General features: G+C 38.7%; 1 protein-coding gene across 1 annotated transcript in view; it reads left to right on the plus strand.

The window, feature by feature from the left end:
* Positions 1 to 26,253, plus strand: part of pdhx (pyruvate dehydrogenase complex component X) — a 72,417-nt gene continuing 46,164 nt past the window's right edge. Inside the window, exons 1-5 of the mRNA XM_062967868.1 lie at positions 1 to 179; positions 11,696 to 11,779; positions 16,987 to 17,087; positions 20,825 to 21,030; positions 21,288 to 21,386. Coding sequence (XP_062823938.1) covers positions 38 to 179; positions 11,696 to 11,779; positions 16,987 to 17,087; positions 20,825 to 21,030; positions 21,288 to 21,386 — 632 coding nt within the window. The 5' untranslated portion in view covers positions 1 to 37. The remainder of the gene's footprint in view (positions 180 to 11,695; positions 11,780 to 16,986; positions 17,088 to 20,824; positions 21,031 to 21,287; positions 21,387 to 26,253) is intronic.

Below are 26,253 nucleotides of genomic sequence, written 5' to 3' on the forward strand. Positions count from 1 at the left end.
AGACAGCCCCGGCGGGAGGGCGGAGGGAGAGAGAAAGATGGCGGCCTCCTTGTGGCTCACCCGCTGCAGCCGAGGAGCGGCCAAGCTGTGGCTGGGCAGCAATGTATCCCGAGGGGTCCTGCGTTGTCCGCCTCGGGAGACGCAGGGGAGATTTCTTCACAGGACTCATGAGCTGCTGGGTGAGTGCCTTGCTAGAGTCCGGGGAAATGGGCCCTTTGCCCGCAGTCTCAGTCCTGAGGGATTGTCAGGCAGGAATGACATTGAAAGGGAAGCAAAAGGTGGGCTTGGGGTTGTGTGTGCGACCAAGAAAGATCTATATTGAATTGCAATGGCTAAATGTGTGCAGTCGTCTGCCCTCCTGCCCCCCTCAATGTATACACCAGGCATGGGCAAACTTCGGCCCTCCAGGTGTTTTGGGCTCCAACTCCCACAATTCCTAGCAGCCGGTAGGCTGCTAGGAATTGTGGGAGTTGGAGTCCAAAACATCTGGAGGGCCGAAGTTTGCCCATACCTGGTATACACCCTTAACAGTTTATCATTATGTAATGATAATAATGACAACACTATGTAGCAAAACTTGAATTTTTTTTCTGTTCTTGGTTTGAAAGTGTTATTTCCTGCTTAATTGTGCGGTACTTACTTTGAATGTAGTTGTTATTCTCCAGACACTTTGTTTGTGTGGCTGCCACAAACTGTGCTGAATTGGTAGAGGCTCTGCGATATTGTGTTGTCGAAAGCTTACATAGCCGGAATCACTGGGTTGCTGTGAGTTTTCCGGGCTGTATGGCCATGTTCCAGAAGCATTCTATCCTGACGTTTTGCCCACATCTATGGCAGGCATCTTCAGAGGTTTGTTGGAAACTAGGCAAGTGGGGTTTATATATCTGTGGAATGTTCAGATTGGGAGAAAAAACTCTTGTCTTGTTTGAGGCAAATGTGAATGTTGCAAATGACCAACTTGATTAGCATTTAATGACCTTGCAGATTCAAAGCCTGGCCTTTACTCCTGATTGAGGTGGGGTACAATATAGCTAAAACACAAAGTTGTCATCATAAACATTACATAAAATACACATATTAAAATGTCTTTCTACAAAATACATATGTTAACATACACAGAACAAAGATGAAAATATAGTGAACACAAGACATGGGTTTAAAATTCATGAATTAATAATACTACCAATATCAATACTTCAGTTGGGATTTTATTTAGTTAAAGATGTGTACATTTGGAGGGGGGGACAGATGGCAGATAATAATAATAACAACAACAACAACTTTATTTATATCTTGCCCCATCTCCCTAAAGAGACTCATGGCGGTTTACAAGGCAACAGTAGTGCAAAACATAAAAAATACAACAAAAATTAGCCAAAGTCAATAAACAGCACCAATTAACATAAAATAACAACATACAGGGATTAACAAAAACACGTCCATCAAAGTGAATAACTAATAAAACAAAATGATAAATTGTAGTTAAAAGCCAGCTATACAAACTAAGTTTAGCGTCCCAGCCACAAAAGATTAAAATATCAACATTAAAATGTTAGGGTGAAAACATCATTCTATTTAGGTCATCCAGTATGATATATTAGCCATTATCAAAGCACTTCTTGAATAGCCATGTCTTCTCCCTCCGAAAGGATTGAATTCTGAGGGCTGGACCCGAACCGTATAGGGTTTTGTAGATTATAACCTGCACTTTGAATTGGAATCGGCAGACAGTGGAGCTGCTTAAATAGGAGTGTGGTGTTCTCCCTATAGCAGGTCCCAGTCAGTAAACTTGCTGCCGATCTTTTAACTAGTTGCAATTTCCAGGCCATCTTCAAAGGCAGCCCCACGTAGAGTGCATTGTAGTAATCCATTCTAGATGTAACTAAGGCAATGACCACCATGGCCAGATCAGGCTTTTTGAGGTATGGTCACAGTTGGTGCACAAGTTTTAGTTGGGCAAATTCCCAACAATGAGTCTAGGAAGCCCACCAAACTGTGGTGTGTAATCCCATCGAGCACAGGTTGCCACTACATACCCCGATTGGCCTTATGACTGACCAGGAGAACCTCTATTTTGTCTGGATTTAGCTTCAGCTAAATGATTATAATTATATGAAATAATGTAATGATGCTAATATTATTTTGACATTTCTCCTTCTTAAAATGTATACACCCTTAATGGGATTAAAGATCCTAGTAGTAGAGAGATTTTGCAACATTACAAGAGAAGCTTTGCAACTCTGTGGTTTGGGCAAGAGCTTCATTTAAACTATAATGCAGTCTGGTGCCACTTTTAACTATCGTAGAATTATAGTGGTTGTAATTTTCTTTGGTCTGTAACCTTCACTGCCAAAAAATGCTGGTGTCTCTCCAAAGTACAACTCCCAGGATTCCATAGCATTGAGCTATGGCCATGAGAGTGGTGTCAAGAGGGATTACAATAGTTCTGTAGTACAGAGGCACCCAGTGTGAGCAGGTCATTGGTGCATAGAGCCAACCATTTGAACTTGGCAAATGTTTCAAAAAATTTGCAATAGCAAATCCATTAACAACAATAGTTTATAGTGAACTCTGCAGAAAATGCTTAATTTCTCCTGTATAAAAAGGGGGACATCAAATCAGCCTATTTAGCAAACCTTGCAAATAATTATTTATTATCAATAAATGTTTGATTTTATGCCTACTTTATAAACCTGTTTACCCTGGATAATGTAATAATTACTTGGGCAGAAAGGTATCTGTGAGTGGAAAATGTTTATGAAACTGGTCCATTGGATCTGAGTAGATCTGTACTTTGCAAAAATCGGTGGGGAGTTGTCCATGGTCAAGCTGGCACTTTGCTCACTTCTGGAGTGTCATCTCATGACAAATATATTTGGTCTAGAGTACTGATCCACTTGGCCACCATCATCTGGGCTGCCCTATAGTCTCAACACTACATCTCAATTGTGTAATACTGACCTAGAGGACATTTGGATGAACACATTTAATAGATAATGGCAATGCTGGCCTGACCTGTGTCAAAGAAGGAGAGCTGTATATAAATTGTTCTAATTTCCATGCATAAAGAATCATGTGGCAAATGAATGCATAATACTCCATTTAAATAGAAGCTTGTTCTTTCCAACCTACATATTGATTTGATACACAAAATCCATAACATTGGGTTTACAGACTTTACAAAATTGTTATAAAACCTAAGCCATACACATATTAGACAAGCAACTATCAATTGCGAACAATATACCTCTTCTATGAATGGTATTGATAATTTCAATCCTGTTACTAGTTCCATCTAGACCTTTTTGTGTCATTAGAAATCTGGAAGTCAGTACTTAATATGTTACACAAGTTCCATTGATTCAGAAACTTTACTATAGTTGGGACTAGCAGATGAATTTGGATCTTACATCTAATGTGACTGTAGTATGTTTGTAATATGCTCTGTATCTATATTAATTTTAACCCGCAGGTGGCAGAATCATATTATCTTTAGTACATTTTTTTCACTTCTTTTAAGACATAGCTGTACTGTAAAGGTGCATTCTAGGTGATGCATATGCATGATGCAGATGAATGAGCAGAAGTACTAATGGAGAATTTGTATGCTGATGAATATGGTAGTAGGCTGCTGAGAATATGTACTCAAAGCATTTATTCATTTCTTAGTTGCAAAAATTATTTTTATATGGATAGTTGATAAACATTGGTTTAGGAATCATTTCCAGGAGAGTTCTTACAATATTTTGTAGAAAATACAACAGTAAAAGAGTGGGGCACTTCCTTAAAAAACAGTATTAATAAAACTGATGCTTCCAGCTGTGTGCGCCCAGATGATTCAAGAATGCCATGTCTTCCCACTCTCCAAATACCTCAGCACTGAACAATACATTCTATATATGTTTAAAGTTTATGCTTTTAAAAACCATTATATTGACTTTTTGTTTTGATAGGACTATTTGTGTCTTGTCTTGTTCTTGCTTTTAAATGATGGCATTTTCTGCCTATAAAGAAAGGAGCCAGGTTAAACATGAAAAAGTAGCTGTGGATTACTTCTTTAGATGTTTGCATTCTTTAGGTGAATTTTCATGACATATTTGTTGATTTTGTACTTAAACATTCATAGAGAAATGTTATCCTCATTATCACTGCATCAGCCTATTAGCTAATGAGTAATAAGATAGAACCAGCCTATTTTGATTGTGTGTTAAAAAACTGAAACAAGAAGGCAAAATTGTATGTAGATGGTCAATAGCAATAGAGTTATAGGTTTGTTACACATTGTTATGCTTCTTATTTGCAATCCCATCTCCTGCTGTTTCTGTGTGTATCATCATTATCAACGATAACTCATGTCCAAGTATGATTGCTTTCCAAGTGTAGGGTTTTGGCAGTGTACCCATAGGTGACTGTAGAGACCTATTCTTGACCCACATGTTCTTCAGCAGTGAGATCATTGATTTCCAGGTAGAAGACAGTCCCGGTCAGGGTTGGCTTGATGTGCCTTTCTTTTGACACATTTCTCCCTTTCATCCTCCATTCATGCCTCTTCAAATTTCACAGCACTGTTCGTCACAGGTGACCTCCACTTAGAACGCTCAAGGGCCAGATCTTCCCAATTCTCAGTGTCTATGCCACAGTTTTAAAGGTTAGCCTTAAGCCCATCTTTAAATGTCTTTTCCTATCCACCAATATTCCATTTTCCATTCTTGTCCTGATCCTCAAACACTCTCTGCTTCATTCAGAAAAATGCTGCACTCGTAGACCTCAGACGGTGTTGTATTTTGGTGTCAATGTTGACTTTTGTGGAGAGGTGGCTGCCAAGGTAGCGGAAATAGTCAACATTTTCTAATGTTACACCATTAAACTATTTCTGGCATTGCAGAGGGATTGACTGGTGCCTGCTGTGATGTCTCATGGGCCTTGTAGTCCCGTTCCTAGTGCTATTGTGGCAGACGAGAAGGAAAACATGGGATTTCCACCGGTTCAGCTTGAATCGGAGCCTCTCCACCTGGAGGATGTTTGTCCTCAGGAAGTTACCCAAACAAGCCTTGGGCAGAATTCTCCCCCGTTTTCCCGAAAGGACAATTATAATAGAGATAGAGGAGTCAGGGAGGCAAATCGCCGGAGTCTCAGAATCGCGGCCAAACAACTAGCTGATTAGGTCTGTTTCCCTTGGGAAATTCTAAGGAGTCATGCATCTGGACAGAGTTGGGTTTCGCTTCTTGTTCTCCAGGGAAAGTGTTCTGTTGGCGGGAAAACAAGACCCTATATAGGGGTTTTGCCGCAAGGGGAACCTTGCGGAGTCAATTGATCAGCTTGAGAGAGAGATCGTGTGTGGACTTCGTATTCCTTGTTCCCTGCTTCCTGGATCTAGTTTCAAGTCTTGCCTTGTCTCACGTTTTGCCACGGACCTTGTTTCATGCTTCAAGTTGCCACGTTTCAAGTCCTTGATCCAGCCAAGAATCAAGCTTAAGTTCCAGCCTTGTTGTCAAGCTTCAATGGACTATAAGACCTTGTCATCTCCCCACACTTCTGCTTGGCAAAGTGTGTGTTTCGGTTAATGGATTATAACTTTGAACTCTAATATCTTATATTGGACATTATTTTCTTGGACTATATTTGGCCTTTCCTGAAAGGTCTGCTTCTGAACTATATTCTTCACTTGTTTTATTTGACTTTATATATTTCTATAATAAAGATATTAGATAGATTCTGGCCTCCGTGTAAGGTTATTGGTGCTCTGCAGCCTGGGTCCTGACACCTGCTGAAAAAGCATTTTGGTTAGCCAGTTAGAAATATCCAATATTAATATTTGTACCCATCAATAATAAGAGATGTTCACATCATTCTGAATAATGGCACAGTCACAGGTTTTTTTTTCCGTTTCAAGGAGCAACTTGAGTCACTTCTGGAGTGAGAGAATTGGCCGTCTGCAAGGACGTTGCCCAGGGGACGCCCGGATGTTTTGATGTTTTTACCATCCTTGTGGGAGGCTTCTCTCATGTCCCCGCATGGAGCTGGAGCTAATAGTGGGAGCTCATCCGCACTCTCCCCAGGTGGGATTCGAACCTGACAGTAATTAGTGCTGTTCTATCACAACTCTTCCCATTGTGGCTAAACAGTGGCACAGAATTTGTGGACCATGCAAGAAATTCCTTTTCCTCCATTGCTCATGTTCACATAGTTTGTGTCATTTTCTTGGCATCTTTCACAGTAGAAAATGCTACAGGTTCAGGGCTGCAGCAGATGTGATATTCTTGAGCTTCTGTAAAGCAAAGCATTGATTTTGCTGCAGCAGCGAAACATGCTTTTAAAACCTAACAGAGTGATATAATAGGTGGATTGGGGGTTAAGACCACATGCATCAGTGGCTTCTCTTGCAAAGCTCTGGCACTGAGTGATTGGCATTAGTGTGAGTTAACCCAGGGTTGGAGAGCTGCTATGCATTTCCTGAATAGCCTTTCTAATTATGGCTGAGAGCCTACATTGGAATATAGGGTGTGTGTATACTAGGCTTGCTCAAATAATTCGATTTCCCCGTTACTCGTTACTAATTCGTTACTTTCGTTACTTGTGAAGGGTTTGACCTTGATTGTCCACGCGTCTAAATATCGCGGTTTCGAACCGCGACAGGCCCTTTTTCTTATGTCGGCTTTTTTTTCGTTGGGAAAAAAAGGTTTTGCAAATCACCCAAACTTGTTTAAGTGCACTGGGGCAACCTAGCGTGTTGTTTCCACCTTGTGGCCAATCAGAGAGCACGTTTAACCCAGGGGAGGGGCTGGTAGTACGTCCTGAATGAAAAGAGCGTGCACGGGCGCCTCGTGGCTCATTTCGGGATCTGCAGAGAGAGGGTGGGTTGGGAGTGAGATTCCGCAGGCAGGCAAGATTGCTGCGTCACAGCTTCCTTGGCTGAACTAGAGCTACAGATTAGAAGACCGGGAGAAAAGGTTGGGTGGGTGAGGTGGGGTGGGAAAGTGTTGGGTGTTTCAGAATTTTTTTTTCCCAAAGGGCCTGTGGCTTGGCGTTTGCCACCAGCCCTGCAATTTTTCTGCTGCGCCATATTGCCTGCTGCTGCGGGCGGGGTGGGCTTTCGTTTTTATTAGGAAACTTCTCTTTTTTTCAACGCTAGTGAGATTCCAGGCACTGCAGGCAGGCAAGATTGCTGCGTCACAGCTTCCTTGGCTGAGCTACAGATTATAAGACCGGGAGAAAAGGGTGGGTGGGTGAGGTGGGGTGGGAAACTGTTGGGTGTTTCTGCAGGGTGTTTTTCCAAAGGGCCTGTGGCCTTTTCCCCCCCACAAGCTTGGCGTTTGCCATTTGCCCACCAGCCCTGCAATTTTTCTGCTGCGCCGCCATATTGCCTGCTGGTGCGGGCGGGGTGGGCTTTCGTTTTTATTAGGAAACTTCTCTTTTTTTCAACGCTAGTAGCAAAGTCTGGCCAAAGGGTTGCACATCCCATTATCCTGCGTTGCATCCCACCTCCTTTGGGAAAAAAGGGAGCCTGTTTTTGCTTCCTGCTGCTGTGCTGCTCTATAGGCCTTGTGGTCAGTGCCAGGGCAGCCACTCCAACAGTGATTCCATAGCGCAAAGTCTGGCCAAAGGGTTGCACATCTCATTATCCTGCGTTGCATCCCACCTCCTTTGGGAAAAAAGGGAGCCTGTTTTTGCTTCCTGCTGCTGTGCTGCTCTATAGGCCTTGCGTCCGCCATTAACGAATTAATTTAGAAAATAACGAATTTTCGTTAATTTTGAATTTTTTTGGGGGCAAAATTCGGAAATGACTTCAGAAACGAATCGCTACCCCCCTCTACTTTTGAAACGAGTTTAGAATCAATTTTTTCGTGGATCGCTCAAGCCTAGTGTATACAGTTCTCTTTCATGCGGTAGCTCTCAAACCCCAGTGGGAAACAAGAAGAAAATGGATATAGTTCAGGCCATGAAATAGCAGCTGGGTTCAACTTGGAGGTAGGAGAAATGAGAATCTACCCTCCTTTCCTTCCCCTTGAACCCCAGAAGAACTGTATTTTCATGGTTTGAATTGTCCCACTCCTTCATCCCTTTTCATCCCTTTCCACAATTTGACAGCAGCCACATGGTGGATGGTTTTTGAACAGAGTGTGACTGCCAGAGAGTAGCCCCATTCACCTCATAAAAAGAGACAGGACTCCATCCTACCAGTGTTTGATCAGCAAAAAACTGTGTAAAGTCCACTTAGACCAACAATTGAAGTAAGTCCCATCTGTGATTTTAAACGTACAGGTGTTTTTCTGATCTATGAGCAATGTGCTTTGCAGTATCATCAGACCTTGATAAATGAGTGTTTTACAAACCAGTATCTGGTCTTAACCAGACATAAACCATAACGATAAATTGTGTGTGTATGTATGATACCCATCATCACCATCATTATATTTATTTATTATCTCCTTTCCTAACAGCTCAAGATGGGGTACAACACAGTCAAAACACATCAATATAAAACTAAATACATCTATCAAAATACCACTATAAAATATATACACCCAAAGATCAAATTGCAGTGGCAATCAAATGTAAATCCAAAAGTCATTCTATAGTTGACTGGGTAAGCCTGCTGGAAGAGATGAGTCTTCAGTTGTGTCTTAAAGTTTAACAGCTTGGTTAGCTGTTGGAGCTCTTCTAGCAGTTCATTCAACAGTCTTGGGGCATTTCCAGAGTACACTTAAATCTGCTTCAGAGTGTGTTAAAGAAATCTGCTCTGAAGCAGGTTTAAGTCCCCACACCCAGAAAAAATGGGATTTGCCTGTTGGGTGTCCTCATACCTTCCCAGTAACTTTCACACAGGGCCCTTGGAACAGCAGATGAAAAGATCCTCTCGGTGACGGTTAGCAGTTGGGTTTTGGCTGGCAGCTGTAAGTGTCCCGCAGAGAACCTCAGGGACCTAAGGAACAGATTGTATATGCAATCCTGCAGGCAACCTGGATCCAAACCATACAGGACTTTAAAAGTCAAAAACAACACTTTGCACTTTGTCCAGAAACGTATTGTCAGTCAGTGAAGTGACTTTAATATGGGTGTGATATGCTCAATCCTAGGATTCTTCTACACTGTTATATAAAATCCAGATTATCTGCTTTGAACTTGATTATATATCAGTGTAGATTCAAATAATCCAGTGGATTATTTGCTTTGATAATCTGGATCATCATGTGGTGATGTAGAAGGGGCCCTGGATGTGCCTGTAACCTATCTTGCTGTCATGTGTTGAACTAATTTCCAAAATTGGTACAGAGGAAGCCCTATGCAGAGCACATTGCAGAAGTCTAACCGTGAGGTTACCACCACCATCTTTAAGTCTTCTGATTCTAGAAAGGGGTGCAACTGTGCCAGTAATTCATACAGAAAATCAGTAAGCTTGGTCAGAATTCAATGGACGGTTGAGAAATAATACAGTAAGGACATTTTAAAAACTTAAATAAGTTTTGAAATTAAAGATTTCCTATTTTTGTCCTTAGTTTACTCAACACACAAGCATTTTGGCATTTATACAGGGTATATAAGCTAACTTGTATAGGGTGTAAGATGATGGGATTTAAATGAATAAACAATAATGTTAAACAACTTCACTGAGAGAATTGGGTTATTTGGACTGCTACACAAACTTTGGTTTCAGTCTGCATTGCACTCTTATTTTGGTCAAGTGAAAATACATGACCAAAGGAGAAAATATACTAGTGTAGGCAGTGGATCCTTGCATGAACTAGTTTCCTTTCTGTTGCCAAAAATATATCAGGTCCTGCATTACATTGTGAAAAAAATTAATGAACATGATGAATAGTTATAGCACATACTATAATAAAAACTAACAAAATATAAAAGCCTTTGCATACAACCAAATCACCCCCTTTTCCCCCTTTCTAATGTGATGTTTTTCTTTAGGTTAAAATGGCCATTATCTTACTGTCATTCTCCTTCTTGGAAAAAAAGTCTTGTATAAACCTTAAGGAGTGTTTTTAAATGAAAAAAACACTATACAATTTAGAATGAATCTGTTTGCTATTCTTAGATGGAAAAGAATGGGAAACCTCAGTTTTCCAGGAATTACAAGAACTATGAGAGAGCAATAGAGAAATGGTCTTCAGGATGTACTCTCTCTATCCCTGTTCTATTGGAATGGCACCTTTGCATCTAAGCATGTATATCTATATGCTTCAGAGTCTGGTTCTAGATACAGTATTGTATAAATGCTGCTTTAGCTAACACTGCCTTGCATTTAACAACACACCAAAGGAAGCCCTTCCCATCACTCTGTCTGGTAGAAAACTTCTCTCTTTCCTTTTTGGTAACTAGCCTATCTTTTCTTAGCTGCCAAAGAAATTCCTGCTATTTTTTAGCAAGCTAAGTTTTGCCCCCCCCCCCCCCCCCAAAAAGCCTAATAACTTTTGGTCACATATTTACAAAACTTAGCTAGCACATTATAAATTTTTATAGCAACCAAATGCTTTTGGATTGTATATTTACAGAATTAATTCAAGTGAGTGATTGCTTTTAATTTTGCTTCCTTTAAATTGGTCCATATTGATTTAAATGTGATGTTGGTAAGCATATTGCCAGAATTAGACTTTCATATATATAAGAAGCAAGAGATGAACTGTCTTGTGTACAAGGAAGTCCCTCTTTTATGAAGCAAATGTGTAGATTTAAGATTGAAAACGTAGAATATTCCCAGCATGATTGTGATAAGCTATACATAGGATGCTATCATACATTTTGTTTCAAAACTATATGATTTATACATATGGAATAACCAAAGATATTTTCAAGCTGTGGAATGCCCTATAGTGTTTTAAATGAGAGCATGTCTCACTTAAATGAGAGCTCGTTTCACAATAAGGTCTATTTTGTAACATAATGCCAGGTTTTTTTATCTTATCTAATTTTTAATGATATACTTCTACAGTTTCCCAGATAATGATTTTGTAACTCTGACAAATTATTTCACTGGCAAGTTACTGTCATGTCTTTTTCTTCAGAAATTGATGTATTTTGACAGCCACATATTGTTTAAGCCTAGTCTGGAATTCAGTAGAGAATTACGCTCATGTCTTCAAAAGGTCTTTCTTTGTGATTACTTAATGATGCTATTGAGAGACTAAGTTAAATGGAAATGTTTTAACTGTTGCCTGTAGAAATGAAGTTAAGATAAATTCCAGGCTGATTTTGAGCTGATTTCATCCCCATGATAATTCTAAAAGTACAGGATCTTGGGACGCTTGCAGTTTTAAGACAAAGATGCACCAGTTTCAGGGAACTTGTTTTAGGCATAAACCTGCTGTTGTAGAAATGTACTTTTAGTGTAATCTTTATCTGCTGGCTAAGATCTGTCAGCATAAAATCTAAAATGGGGATAGAGGTAAGAAGAGGGGGAAAGCTATTTGAGGTCCAAGTCTTACCCCGTCCAAGGACCCAGCCTGCTGTTTAGTTTCAGCAAGACTAGCCCTAAGGTATTTTTACATCCTGAGACTTAAATGGTTATAGGTTCATCCCAGCTTCAGCTGACCTAGTATTGGCTCAACTAGCCCTTTAATGCCTTTGCCAATTAGGTTTGGCTTATATTTTCTTAGGATCAAATATATCAGGTTTTCTTGCAACTTTCATACCATTTACGGTAAATAAAATAGTACTAATATTCTCATACTTATTTTCTCCCAAGGTACTCCTGCTGTAAAAATTCTCATGCCGGCCTTATCACCAACGATGGAAGAAGGAAACATAGTGAAATGGCTGAAAAACGAAGGTGAATCTGATTTTTGATTTTTATTTTGAATTTGATTTTTATGGGCTGAGGCTATTGCCTCTCTCATTGTCTAATGAAAACTACATATTGGATGAATATGTTGATATTCATTCTTTAGGGACAAGCCTTTTAATTGCAAAATGTGCTGACATACTTGCAGAATCACCTGACAATTTTGAGAAATTTAGGAGAACAGATGAAGTGCCAGATGACTGTAGACAAGTCAACATTGCTCCACTCTTCAAAAAAGCCAACAATGATGTAAACCTCAGGGCAATTTGGCCTGGCTTCACAATACCAAGGCTCGGAGTTTGGAGTATAACTACTCCCTGTTGTGCTACTGTGGTTTTAAAAGTTTTAAAAAAGGAGTTTTGTGTTTACATGGAATATACTATTAAAAAGTAGTACTGAATTTGTGGTTACTCCCTATGTATAGTTTTGAAATGTTTCTCTTTTTTAACACTTCAGACCTTTTAATTTTGTTCTCCTTGATTCTGCTTGATTGTGTAACATGCCACAGTTATCAGGAAAGTGCAGGCAGTTCCTGAGTTATAAACGTCTGACTTACAAACAACTCATAGTTAAGAATGGAGGTGAGACAACAGGAAGTGAGAGAAATATACTCCTAGGAAGGAACTCCTAGGAAGTTATCATGTGAAAAGGGGACTCCACTAAAGCTTTATTACCAATTCTTGTTTCCACAACAAACCATTTTTTTCAAAATCCAGTTATCATAGGAACAGAATGTGAGATGAAATCTTCTGAACAAGGGCACAGACAGCAACAGAAACACCACAAGGGTACAAACTCTTCCCTATGCTATCCAAAGCTCTCTCTCTCTCTTTCTCTCTCTCTCTCTCTCTCTCTCTCTCTCTCTCTCTGTATGTGTATACATATACATACATACATACATACATACACATAATAAAAGTGAAAAATGTGTATGTGTGCATGTGGAGGAGGTGTCCACTTACACAGACAGCCTCTCGCCTCCACAAACAGCTATAGTTCCCACTGAGCAGGAGACACCAATGGCCCTCCTTCCACTGACATGCAGGTTGCAGCGAGCACCATGAACATGAAGCCCAAACCCTGCTAGTGTCCTCCACAAACACCATTCTGCCCCCCACCCAAGTGGAGGTTTTATGCTGGGACAATTTCATCCTAGATGTTCTGTTTTTCCTCCAGAATGGACATCCCAGGGTTCCTTAATTTGCATGAACCCACCCACTGCCTCTACCTTAACCCTTTCCTACCCTTTCCTATGGCACACAGCAAATAAAGGAATTGATCAGCAACTGAACAAAAGGTTTAGGGAGAGTTCACCATGATTAACAAGAGTTGTACTTGACCTACATCCAGAGAGCACAGTTAACACAACCAACAATGTATCTGGACCAAACTGCCACAGATAATGGGACTTGCAGTACCTTCACTGATACTGTGACCCCCACCAACAATAGACTGGAACCAAACTTGGCACAGAGAAGCCCCATGACCAACTGAACATACTGCAGAGGTTAGTGGGAATGGACCTTGATTTTTGGAGTTATAGTTCACCTTCATCCAGAAAGCACTGAACCCAGCTGACATCTGATCTGTACTGAATTTGGCACACAGACCCAACATGGCCAACTGTGCATACATGCCTGGTTTGGGGGTGATTGACTTCAGATCTGGGAGTTGTAGTTCACCCTTATCCAGAGAGTCCTGAACCCAGCCGATGACGGATCTGGACCATACTTGGCACACAGACTCAACATGGCCAACTGCAAATACTGGCAAGATTTGGGGGTTATTGCCCTGGGAATTTGGGAGTTGTAGTTCACCCTTATCCAGACAACACTGAATCCAGCCAACGACGGATCTGGACCAAACTTCAGTGATACTACCTAACATCCCAAAACAAACAATGCCTTATTCTAATAACCCAGGCACCACCGGGGTAGTGTGTTTGTGTGTGTGTGTGTGTGTGTGTGTGTGTGTATGCTGGTACTATTAATAAGTTTCCTGTTCTCAGTGATAATGACTTTTTGATAAATTATATGAATTTCCTGGTTTCATCTCTAAATTAGGAAATAGTTATTTTAAAAAAAGATGGAAGAGATGACTTTTCACATAATGATCTCTTGGGTTATCATTCATTACTCACTGCTCTCCCAACTTCTTGCCACATAAAATTAATTATTCTGTATTAAGGTATATCGAAATCTTCAAATCCATATTGTTCAGGTATTCTTTTTTAAATGGCATGAATGAAAGAAGAAAATTACACTTTGAATTTGTGGAAACAGTATCAGACATATCTTCTTTCTCTTAATATAAGTGGACTTTATTTTAATTTTGAAGAAATGCTGTGGAAGTATATGGATGGATGTGTCAGTTTTGTAGAACTTTGACTTTTTAAATTAATAAAATCCCTAAAATAAAATAATGGAGATTCCCTTCCATCCATCTAGTTTCTCTTACTAAAGTAACTCTGGAGAGAAGGGATGTAGGAATCATTTTTTAAAGTTTATTTTTTCAATCAATAAATCGCCCATTATTTCTTTCTCGAAGGGAAGTATTTGCAGACACTTTTAAAATCATGTTTGCATAGGAATGAAAGCACCCATATTTACACATCACAAACTCTTATTATCCTGTGTTTATGTTTTTACTTTAATGTAATAGAGGAAGTAAAAGACAAAGATGTGTGTGTGTGTGTGTGTGTGTGTGTGTGTGTCATTTCAGTGCCACATCTATTGCACACTGACATAATTGCTATGTTTAAGTGTTTCAAAAGAAAGCAAAAACAAATCCAATACAAGGCTTAGACAGGTCATTTTTTGTTTTCCTTAGGTAAGACTGTTAAGAGATTTGTTTATATTTAAATAAAAACTTTATTCCATACAACTGTGTTACATAATCAAGCCTTTGTCACTGCAGTTCCTGAAATACAAGTGCTGATTTTGACCACAAAGTTTCACCAGGTTCCCATTATAATCCAGTGTTGATGGCACACATCCAGTCAATCTTCAGTGGTCAAAGAACTTCATAGATCTGTTACCATAAGAAAGCAAACAATTATATGAAATCATGGTTTTAAAGAAAAAACTAGTTTAAATTGTTCAAATTTGGACATTTTGAAATGAAAGATGAATCACCAAAAGAGTCACTTTCATAAGGACTATAAGATTGCCACTAGCAATAGTTGAATGTGTGTAGTATTTAATGCAGGAGGTTACTACTTAAGTTCACTTCACTTTTGAAGCTAGTGTTAGTAATGTGCATTTTGCATTCTAGAACTCATCTGTGCATATTTTGGATATATCAAATCAAGTGCTGATAGGAGTAAAATCAAAACTTTGCAGTAATGCATTAATAGTAAATGCATAACATCACTGCTTCCCTTTTAATATTTTTCCTTTAAGTGTCTGGCTGTTTAGTAGGCTTGATCGATCCATGAAAAATTTGATTCTAAACTCGTTTCAAAACTAGAGGGGGCAGTTTTTCGTTTTTGTTGCTAATAACGAATTTGGCCCCCAAAATTTTTCGAAATTAATGAAAATTCGTTATTTTCTAAATTAATTCGTTAATGGCGGACGCGCATGCGCGGTGGCCCAAAAACAGCCCGAAGGGGGGGGGCTTAGGGGGCTCTCCCGCCCTCATTTTTTGAGTGATCTTCTTCAAACTTGGTACAGTGGTAGAACACATTTAACACTGATAGCTCACCAAAATGTGGAACGTTTCCCTTATCCTCTGATTTTTGGCAAATTTTCATAGCTTTTATAATAAACCATTTTTTAATAATTGCAGAAATCTGTTCCTGGTTTGAAAGTCTTATTTCCTGTTAAATTGGGTTGTCTTTACTGTGAAAGTCATTGTTCTACTTCAGAAACTTTGTTTTTGTGGCTGAAACTTCGTTAAATTGGTGTGTGTGTGATATATATTGTGTATATATATATAGTCCCTGCTTGTGTGTGTGTGTGTGTGTGTGTGTGTGTGTGTGTGTGTGTGTGTAGGTAAAGGTAAAGGTATCCCTTGACGTTAAGTTCAGTCATGTCTGACTCTGGGGGTTGGTGCTCATCTCCATTTCTAAGCCCAAGAGCCAGTGTTGTCCATAGACACCTCCAAGGTCATGTGGCCGGCATGACTACATGGAGTGCCATTACCTTCCCAGAAACACCCAGAAAATGGGAATTCCAGACAGGAAACAATCAGGGCCAGCTAATACCTCCCAACAAAGGATTCCCCCAGGTAGGAAGCAGCCAGGCTTTGAAGCTGCAAGGCTATTCAATGCTAATCAAGGTGACCAATTGCAACATTCACACTTGCCTCCCACAGACAAGAGTTCTTTCTCCCACCCTGGACCTTCCACAGATATATAAACCCCACTTGCCTAGCTTCGCACAGACGTCAAAACCTCTATGTCTGCCACAGATGTGGGTGAAACGTCAGGAGAGAATGCTTCTGGCACATGGCCATAGAGCCCGGAATACATACCACAACAGTGTGATCCCGGCCATGAAAGCTTTCGACAACACAACCACAGTATCCATTCAAGTTCATGTAGCGTGGTATGGACTGGAGACCTGTATTGGGGGGAGGGAGGGTGCGAATCTGGGCCCCTGGGAGCAGCCGAGGACGGGCCTGGCCCACACCCCCTCGCATCCCGGGCCTCTTCCTCCTCACCGCCGGGCCCCTCTCGGTCTCTCCAGGCCTGAGCTGAGGCGAGGCGGCGGCGGCGGCCATTTCCCCCCTCCGTCTTCCTCCTCCTCCTCGGCCTCCTTCCCCCTCGCCCCCTCCCATTGGCTGAGCCTCCCATTGGCTGAGGGGCAAAAGGAAAGGAGTTTGGGTGATTTGCAAAAGCTTTTTTTTCTTAACGAAAAAAACGAAGAAATAAGAAAAAACGGCCTCTCGCGATTCGAAACCGCGATATCCAGACGTGTGGACAACCAAGGTTCTATATTGCTTCAAAACAAACGAAAATAACGAATTAATAACGGGTAACGGGAAAATCGAATTATTTGAGCAAGCCTACTGTTTAGTATTGGTAGTGAAAGTACATTCCTTTTTGAAAATACTAATTTACTCTCTTTTGTCAGCTTCATTTTAAATCAATTGCACCGGGTTTGCAGACCTATAAATTATATAGTAGTATTAACATTACTGTGTTTGTCCTTAGTGGTCTGAACACTAATGTTGAATAATATTCCCTTGTACAGGAGACACAGTGAATGTTGGAGATGCGCTTTGTGAAATTGAAACTGATAAAGCAGTGGTTACCATGGAGTCAAGTGATGATGGCATATTAGCTAAAATCATGGTAGGAAAAACTTTCCCAATCCATATTAGGGATGTTCATGTGTAAACTTATTATATTGCTCTCTTTCTAATGATTTTCAAACTTCTACTAGTCTTGTATTGTGCAGTATGAAAGTAGAAGGCTGTCACCAAGCCAAGTAGATTTTTTTGTCTTCAGTAACCAATTTCCTTTTATATTTTCATATGAAATAATATCAATAGGTTTATATGTTTACATCGGTTGCTACTTGAGCATTAGTAGAATTTTTAAAGCCACTAACAACACTGACAGAAAAGATAAAGTAAGAAATGGTTTTACAAATGACTACAGATTAATTAAGCATAGCCCCATCCTCATAGTTATACTGATGCCTGATGTGCTTGGCAATAAGTTATGATAGCAATGCACTTCCACATGTTTAATGCAAAATATGTTTTCAATAACAGTTTTTATTCAGGTGTTCCTTTTAGGCCAATTGACATTAGCATGTGATTGATTTGATAGTCTGACAAGTACATACTTTCTAAACAATGTGACACTTTCAGACACAAGCTTTTTCTTTGAACACTAGCAAACTTGTGTTTGGTAGAAATTGTGTTTTCACACTACATCATTGGTTCTAGATGAGGAATGAGTAATGCTTTATTTAGTGGCATGATGGGTTGTTGTAATGTACAGACTGAAAATGTTGAAAGAAGTTTTTGGTGGGAGAAAAGTTTCTAATTGGTTTATTGGGAGACATTGAGAGAATGTGGGGGCATACAAGAACAGAGTAGAAAGGGGCCGGGCTGTGGCGCAGCTGTTGAGCAGCTGCCTTAAATCACTCTGACCATGAGGTCATGAGTTCGAGGCCAGCCCGTGGCGGGGTGAGCACCCGTCAATTAAAAATAAAAAATAGCCCCTGCTCGTTGCTAACCTAGCAACCCGAAATATAGTTGCATCTATCAAGTAGGAGATAAGGTACCACTTATAAAAAGTGGGGAGGCAAGATTAACTAATTTACGACCTGGAATGAGGAAGTGCCGTCAGTGTGGATGATGAAGCAGCTGCTCCCCCCTGTGGCCAGAATCGAACATCCCCTCAGAAGAAGGTTAACTTGCCTCTGCGTGTCTCTCTCTGTCTCTGTTTGATGTGTTTATGGGCATTGAATGTTTGCCCTATGTGTGTTATAATGTGATCCGCCCTGAGTCCCCTTCGGGGTGAGAAGGGCGGAATATAAATACTGTAAATAAAAATAAAATAAAATAGAAAGCGGCTAACCAAGTTCAGTTATATGCAGAAGCCCTTCTGTCAGCATTTTTTACACTGACTATATTTGGAACATGATCAGAAGGTGTGCTAAACTTGCCTATTAAAATGCCATTAAGCCAGTGTCATTGTAGGCTTTCCCTTATGCAAATTCATATCACATCACTGTACCTGATATTGAACATGTTCTGCTAAAACGTTGTGCTTGAATGTGTCTTGGAAGTGAGTTTCAAAGATAGACTTATGTGTGAAAGGGATACTTGATACCAGCCTGAGTAGTTAAGGGAGAAACCAAGTGAGAAAATGTCTGCTTGAATTATGGGATAATGGGGCAGCACATTTTGTTAAGGCTTGGCATTTTTGACAACTTTGCCTACACAGTGTTGGGTAGTGATTTTTAAAAAATATAATAGGTGCTAACTCGTAGGGAGGATGTCATCAATCCCAAAGAGCTATAATTGGACTTTTCGTGTAGCCAATTATTTGGTCTTTTGAAGAGAGCCATGTGGAACCATCTTCAGTATGAAACTAATTAGAATAGTTCACACACAGCAAATAAGAAATCTGCTGGCTTGGCTTTCCTGTTAGCTGCTCTCTCCTAGACTATAGAACTCATTTTAGAAGAAGGTTGAGTTGACTCTCTCCCTGTTCTTCCTCCAAAAAAGGACTTCTCTGTTCAAGCTGGTTTTCTATTACAGAATTAGCAGAGGGTTTAAACAGATGAGATGTATATAGAAATGTGGAGTTGCCGGGGGGGGGAGGGTGGATGAAAAAATTAGTGAGAAGCCTTTTTTCCCTTCCCCCTGCTCCCTGAAAAATTGGTGGAAATGAATAATGTAGCAATTTTTTTAAAACAACACGTTCACATGTTTACTTTGCCAACAATCTTTGGTCTGCTGTGGACTCAACTTGTTGTGTTTCAAATAATAATAATAATAATAATAATAATAATAATAATAATAATAATAATAATAGTTTTATTTTTGTATCCCACCTCCATCTCCCCCCAGGGACTCGGGGCAGCTAACATGGGGCCAAGCCCAAATTTACACAATACAAGATAAAAAAATATAATTCAGAGCAAAAACAAGCATCATCAACATTAAAATTATACAAAATTTCACCATTTTAGACAACAGTATAATAATAAATAAAACTGAGCCTATATCAAATTAAAATAGTAGAAGACTGGGCGGTAGTATGAGGAGAGCATAATTAAAATCTGATGAGGTAGATAATAATATTTCCTAATTGTTCAGGTTTCATTACAGTTCAGCACTTTATAGCTCTGTCTGTAATGAAAAATAACATTTCAGTAAGTAAATTCAATTATTATGAATCTAATCTGATGTAATATATCATACATGATAACCTTATTATATATTTATCATGGACTATTTATATAAGATGCTCATGGTAATCTTATGCAAAATTAGCTATATGTTTTATATTCATATAGTAACAGTGCCTTTTAGGGGAAAATGGCAAAATTATTATTATTATTCCAAATTATAAGCTGTAGCATGCTAATAAGTAGAGTCTCACTTATCCAACATTTGCTTATCCAACGTGCTGGATTATCTAACACAGTCTGCCTTTTAGTAGTCAATGTTTTTGTAATCACTGTTTTCAATACATTGTGATGTTTTGGTACTAAATTCATAAATACAGTAATTACTATGTAGCATTATTGCTGTCAAATTTGTTGTTAAACATGATGTTTTGGTGCTTAATTTGTAAAATCATAATCTAATTTGATGTTTAATAGGCATTTCCTTAATCCCTCCTTATTATCCAACATATTAGCTTATCCAACGTTCTGCCAGCCCATTTATGTTGCATAAGTGAGACTCTACTGTATTATATTTTTCAGTTTTTGCAACAAAAAAATCCCCTGCCTTTACAATATTTGAACATTTTTATATATCTAGGTGAACTTATTTATTGTGTATAAGGAGTTTAAAACTGTTGCAGCTTATGTTTTAATAATATGGTAGTTTCATTTGTATTTTAATACACATAGATTATTGCTAGATGTCTTATATTCTAGCTAATAGAGAAAGGGAGGATACAAAAAACCCAAATGTTCAGTAAGTTAAAAATAGAGTTTATATACCAAAAACATGACTGTCTCTGTGTTCTAGGATTTTTAAACCATTATAGTTTGACTTGGAATCATACAGTGAAATCTCAGAGAATTTTATTCCAAAAGAAGTCTTGCTGAGTTCAGTGGTATTAGTCTTTCATAAGGTTCTTCTTCCCCAGAAATATCTCTAGAGTAGCTTCTACGTGATTATATAATATCAAGTTATTATATAATCACGTAGAACTAGATGTACCATATTGGATAATGTGTAATACTCTAGTGAAGAGTTTAGATATGCTGGTAGAGAAAATGTTGACAGTGAAAAATTCATGGATGCAATTTTAAAAGTTTGTCTGAGTTTTTATTTCTTTGTCCACTCTTGACAATGTATAAGCATCCCTATTCTTTTAATCCTATGTTTCAGGCACAGGAAGGCAGTAAAAGCGTGCAATTGGGTACACTAATTGGCTTGCTGGTAGAAGAAGGGCAGGACTGGAAGCAAGTAGAAATACCATGTGACATTGGTGAGGCACCCTCATTGTCTGGACCACTGGCAACAACTCCTGTCCCTATCCCATCACCTTCTGTCGCCTCGCTAGATAAAGCAGAACAGCATCCTAAAAAACTGCAGTGAGTTTCTGATCTTTCTGAAGTATCCTTTCTCATTCCTAAAAGCTACTTTAATCAGTACTTTCAGCACGGATTTATATTTTATAGATCAGCATTTAGTTTGTTCATATTTTTGGAACTTCCTTTAGATGCTGCCTTGAATTCATTTTGGATGAAAAGGCAGGATATAAATTTATTGATATGATGTATCAATTCCTTTATCAAAGTTAGCCTCCTTATATGTGAGCTTTTAATACAGATTGATGCTCTTTCTTTAGGTTTCGCTTAAGTCCTGCTGCCCGCAATATTCTGGAGTCCCATGGACTTGATGCAAGCCATTGCACACCCTCAGGTCCTCGAGGGATTTTCACTAAAGAGTATGTCACTTTTTTCTCTTAATATTGAGGTTGGTGTCCAGTGAAATGTGGGGGGGAAGTTCCTTTGGGAAAAATTACAGTAATATTTAGAAGTTTTTGAGACGTTCACACTTGGATTTCAGTAACATTCTGATGGAGGTTAGAACAACTTTGGCCAATTGAGAAAGCGGGACGTGCAGTCCCTGAAAAAGCAGATGAGGTTTCATTTTTCTTTTTATGTTTTAGTTGTATGGGTTAGGGTGCTATGCTTTGAAAGAAGAGGTAAAAGCAATTGCACTGGTGAGTCACCTGTAAAAAGATATGGTTAATAGTAAGGGATAGCCTCTGTTGCTGAACAACAGAAAACCAAGATATTTGCGTGTGTTACAATGTCACAAAGTGACGCAAAGTGGACTGGGCTGTATTTCTGTGGACTATTTAAAGTAGAGGAGGGCTGTTCGCCTATTGAAGAAGCCTAACTTGATTTTTCACAAATTCTTGCTTCAATTGGAATTAATGGAAGAACATTTGTTATTGGTAGATTATCATGTGTATCAAATCTCATGGCCATAAAAGGTTCTTGATTATTCAGTATCTAATATTGAAGGCTCTGCTTAGAGGGGGATGGACGATGGCACCTCATGAAAATAGAGCTTTCTCCTTAATCTGTCTACATTTTGGCATGCAAGTACTATACTTAGATAATCTCTCAGTGTGACTTGAAGCTCTGTACTAGGCTAAGGCCTAGTTTAAGGCCTAGTTTAGTAAAATGCATTCATAGTAAGGTTTCTATTTTGTTCCCAGTGTGACATCATTTAGACAGAACAGCAAACTATATTGATGGAATTTCTTTTGTAATAATAGTTCATTATCAGAAAGCTTAGTCATTATGTAAGTGTAACTGTAATATGTGGTTTGTAACTAGATCATGACAGGTGGGAGCCCTCTAGGTTACAAAGATATCTAATTAACTTTTCCTAGTAGCCATGGAGATATGCCACAGATTTTGAGAGGAGAGTGGGGGTTTGCAGTTTAAGAAATGGCATTATCCATTTTCTCTATGTTCCTTGCTCTTTTTATTTTGTATGCATCTCTGATTTTAGTACTTTTTGACAGAATCAATTGTCATATATCCATTAAAAGGATAAAGTAACCAGCTGTTTTATCATCATTATGAATTGCAATACGTTGAGAGTCCATATAGCTACTGTTTAAAAATAAACCTGTGTAACTACTTTTAGTTTATTTTAGTTAAATCACTTTGATCTGATTTCAATGGGGCAAATAATCCATTGCATTTGTTTTATTTGTGTGCAAACACGTTGGAAATACACGAATATTTAAAATTATTATTTAAATGATCTAAGGTTAGCATTCATGAAGATACAATAATAGTAAGTACATGCTTTGTCCTTTCTAAAATGCTTTCTTTTCTTGTAATGGATTTGCACTAAAAATATAACAATTTAATGCATAAGAGATTATTTAAAATATTATTCAGTGCTAGGCTGGTTAGAGGCAATAGCCACAGCTAATCGATAAGATAGCTGTTTCTGTGTATGTATAAAACATGTTTATTGATTATTCTGTTCATCATGCAAAGACTAAAATACATAATGTTTTGAAACTTATCCAATGTAATACATTTTGGGCATTAACTATCAATAGCATAACACTAATATTATTGACACATAGTAATGGAAATTAAAATAAATTATGTTCTCCCACATTATTGTTGATACAATATAGAATGCACAACCATATTTGCACAAAAGATGGTGGGCATCATGAACTAGTGCAGTTTTTCCATCATTACACAGTTTATAAAATAGAATAGAATAACTTTATTGTTATTGTACATTGTACAATTAAATGCCATCCCCAATCACGTCATATATGTACAAATTGCAATGCCTTTTAGTGCATCAATAAAAGGCATCTTATATACTCAGATATAAGGGGGAAAAGTTTAGTAACAAACTTATCCCTGAAAACCTGGTTGACATCCACAGTTGAATGCTGGCTCCATTGAAGTCAAAGCCAGCCTACCCAGTTTGGGAGGAAAAGGAAGGGGAAGCCAAAGGTGCTGAAATGGCATTAGAGTTTCTCCACAGCACAAACCAGGAATAATTTACTGGGTCCCAACAAGGACCCTCTGGATACAATCGTCCCAGATCAGATCATGAGGGGACTGGGGAGTGGATCTTTAGACTGAAAGCTTTAAGTCATATCTGAAAAACATATGCTTCCTTAAAGGATTTTGTGTGTCCTGAAAAGGCTGCTACTCTCCTCAAGCCAGGCACCTTCCTTCTCAATCTTATATCTCTTTCTATCATCTCCCATCTTAACGTTCTTTTTGGCCACTCTGTCATTGGCTTACCAGCCCCATCCAGGCACCTACGGTAGTGCATCGCTGCTGCTCAGTTGGAGTGTTCCCTATATGTTGGAGGTAAGCTGGCTGGAAGCCCGAAAAGTCCTACTAGGTGTTGACAGGATCCCATTGCGAGGCCGCTATTATAGCCACCATCACCATGTGAGGGAACTTCGGGTGGAGACCACTCAGACGACTAGCTATGAGGAAATTGTACACTATTTGGCAGTCAGTCAGCCATCAACCAGACTGTGCTTTTCCAGCATCCACTGCTTCGATAGCCCTCAGTAGGCTCTGAGAGCCTTCTCAGCAGAGCTCTGGCTTCCAGAGTGGGGTAGATGTGTGCATGTATTTTTGTGTGTTCAGTGGATATCCTATCTGAACAAATAATGATTTATTCTTAACTGGAAAACATAAAAATCTAGCTACTCAATGGGTCATCTAAATGAAAACTGCTCTATGGCTTAGGCTATTTACCTATACAGTGTTCCCTCACTACTTTGCGGTTCACTTTTCGTGGATTCGCTGTTTTGCGGTTTTTCAATAAACTCTAAAAGACTATTATAAGGCAAAAGATTTATACAATCTGAAGAGAAACAGAGTATGAGACTATTATAAATCATAAAAAAATTACAATTTACAGCCTAAGGAAGGGAGGAAGGAGAAGCCAAAGGGAGAGAAAAGGAGCCCAAGCGGCAATGGGAGGAGAAGGAGGCGATTTATCAACACACGATTGGTTGATAAAGACTTAAAATAGTGTGTAACTACTAAAATAATGTATAAATATTAACATAGATATAGCATCCCTACTTCACGGATTTTCACTTATTGTGGGTGGTCCTGGAACTTTTGCGGGATCTGTTTGAAACTACAGTAGAGTCTCACTTATCCAACATAAACGGGTCAGCAGAATGTTGGATAAGCAACATTAGTAGCTTTCAAGAAAGATTTGAAAACATGGCTTTTCCGTGGTGCCTTTGGAGAGTAACTATTTTACATTCCTTTCCTGTTGCTCCCTCGAATATCTACCCTCTAGACTACACCACTTCCTTGACCCTGATTGCTATGGTTTTATTTTATGTTTCTCTCACCCCGAGTTTTAATTTAATGTTCATGTGGACCGCCCTTGTTTTTATTGTTCTCTTGATTTGTATTGTAATGGATATTTTATTTATTGTACTGTTCATTGTGTTCTGAAATGTTGTTTTTTATATGCTGTTTATTTTGTATTGTTTTGGGCATGGCCCCATGTAAGCCGCCCCGAGTCCCCGTTGGGGAGATGGTGGCGGGGTATAAATAAAGTTATTATTATTATTATTATTATTATTATTATTATTATTATTATAAGCGAATATGTTGGATAATAAGGAGACATTAAGGAAAAGCCGATTAAACATCAAATTAGGTTATGGTTTTACAAATTAAGCACCAAAACATCATGTTAGACAACAAATTTGGCAGAAAAAGTAGTTCAATACGCAGTAATGCTATGTAGTAATTACGAATTTAGCACCAAAATATCACGATGTATTGAAAACATTGACTACAAAATGTGTTGGATAATCCAGAACGTTGGATAAGCGAGTGTTGGATAAGTGAGACTCTACTGTACTACATTTTCAAACAAAATTGCTGTTTTCCCACTCAAAACTGCAGGTGGCAGCAGGACACAATTTTAAGTCAGGATGAATAATCACTAGCAAATACCTCTGAAGAAACATATTTCATAAATTAATAGAAATTTAAAAAATGATCTGGATCTCATGACAAACACACACACATATACACCAACAATTGCAAAATCTGAACTGGTATAAAGTAGTTTAGATATCAATAATATGGACTTTATAGGAGCATGTGTGCTTTGTCTTTCTATTGTATTATGTAATTTCTGTCATGTTAAAAGCAATTATGCACAGGTCTCATCTTTATATTGCAAACAGAGAACATGCTGACTGAATTAGAAGAAAATTGAAACAGATATATATCATGGTTTTGGTGTCCAAAATATTGAACTAAAGCCCCGTGGCTTCCACTGACAAAGATAATCTGTCTAAAAACTTGCTGTAACCATCACTGGAAAATAAAATATCTATGAGAAACATCAAATTAAAGAGGCACTGTAAAACTAACAGTTTTCTATAATTTTTAGTATTGTCAAAAATAGGGTTGCATTTGACCTGAGCTATTACTTTTGTGTTAATACTTCATTTAATTCACTGGCAAAATCCCTATTGCTTTTAGTGGCCCAGATCTGCTCTTATCATCATCATCATCATCATCATCATCATTTAATTACTTATTAATCGCCCTCCATCCACGATGCTCTAGGCAATTTACAAGATAAAATTGTAAATGATAAAAATACATACATACAAATATTGATAAAAATTAAAATAGATTAAAAGCTCTAGTAAAGAGCCATGTCTTGAGTGCTAGGGTAAAAGGCCCTAACTCATGCATGGCTCTCATATAGGGCGGCAAGGCATTCCATAAGGCAGGGGCAGAAACAGAAAA

Source organism: Anolis carolinensis, chromosome 1 (assembly GCF_035594765.1).
Source record: "Anolis carolinensis isolate JA03-04 chromosome 1, rAnoCar3.1.pri, whole genome shotgun sequence".
NCBI classification, from domain to species: domain Eukaryota; kingdom Metazoa; phylum Chordata; class Lepidosauria; order Squamata; family Dactyloidae; genus Anolis; species Anolis carolinensis.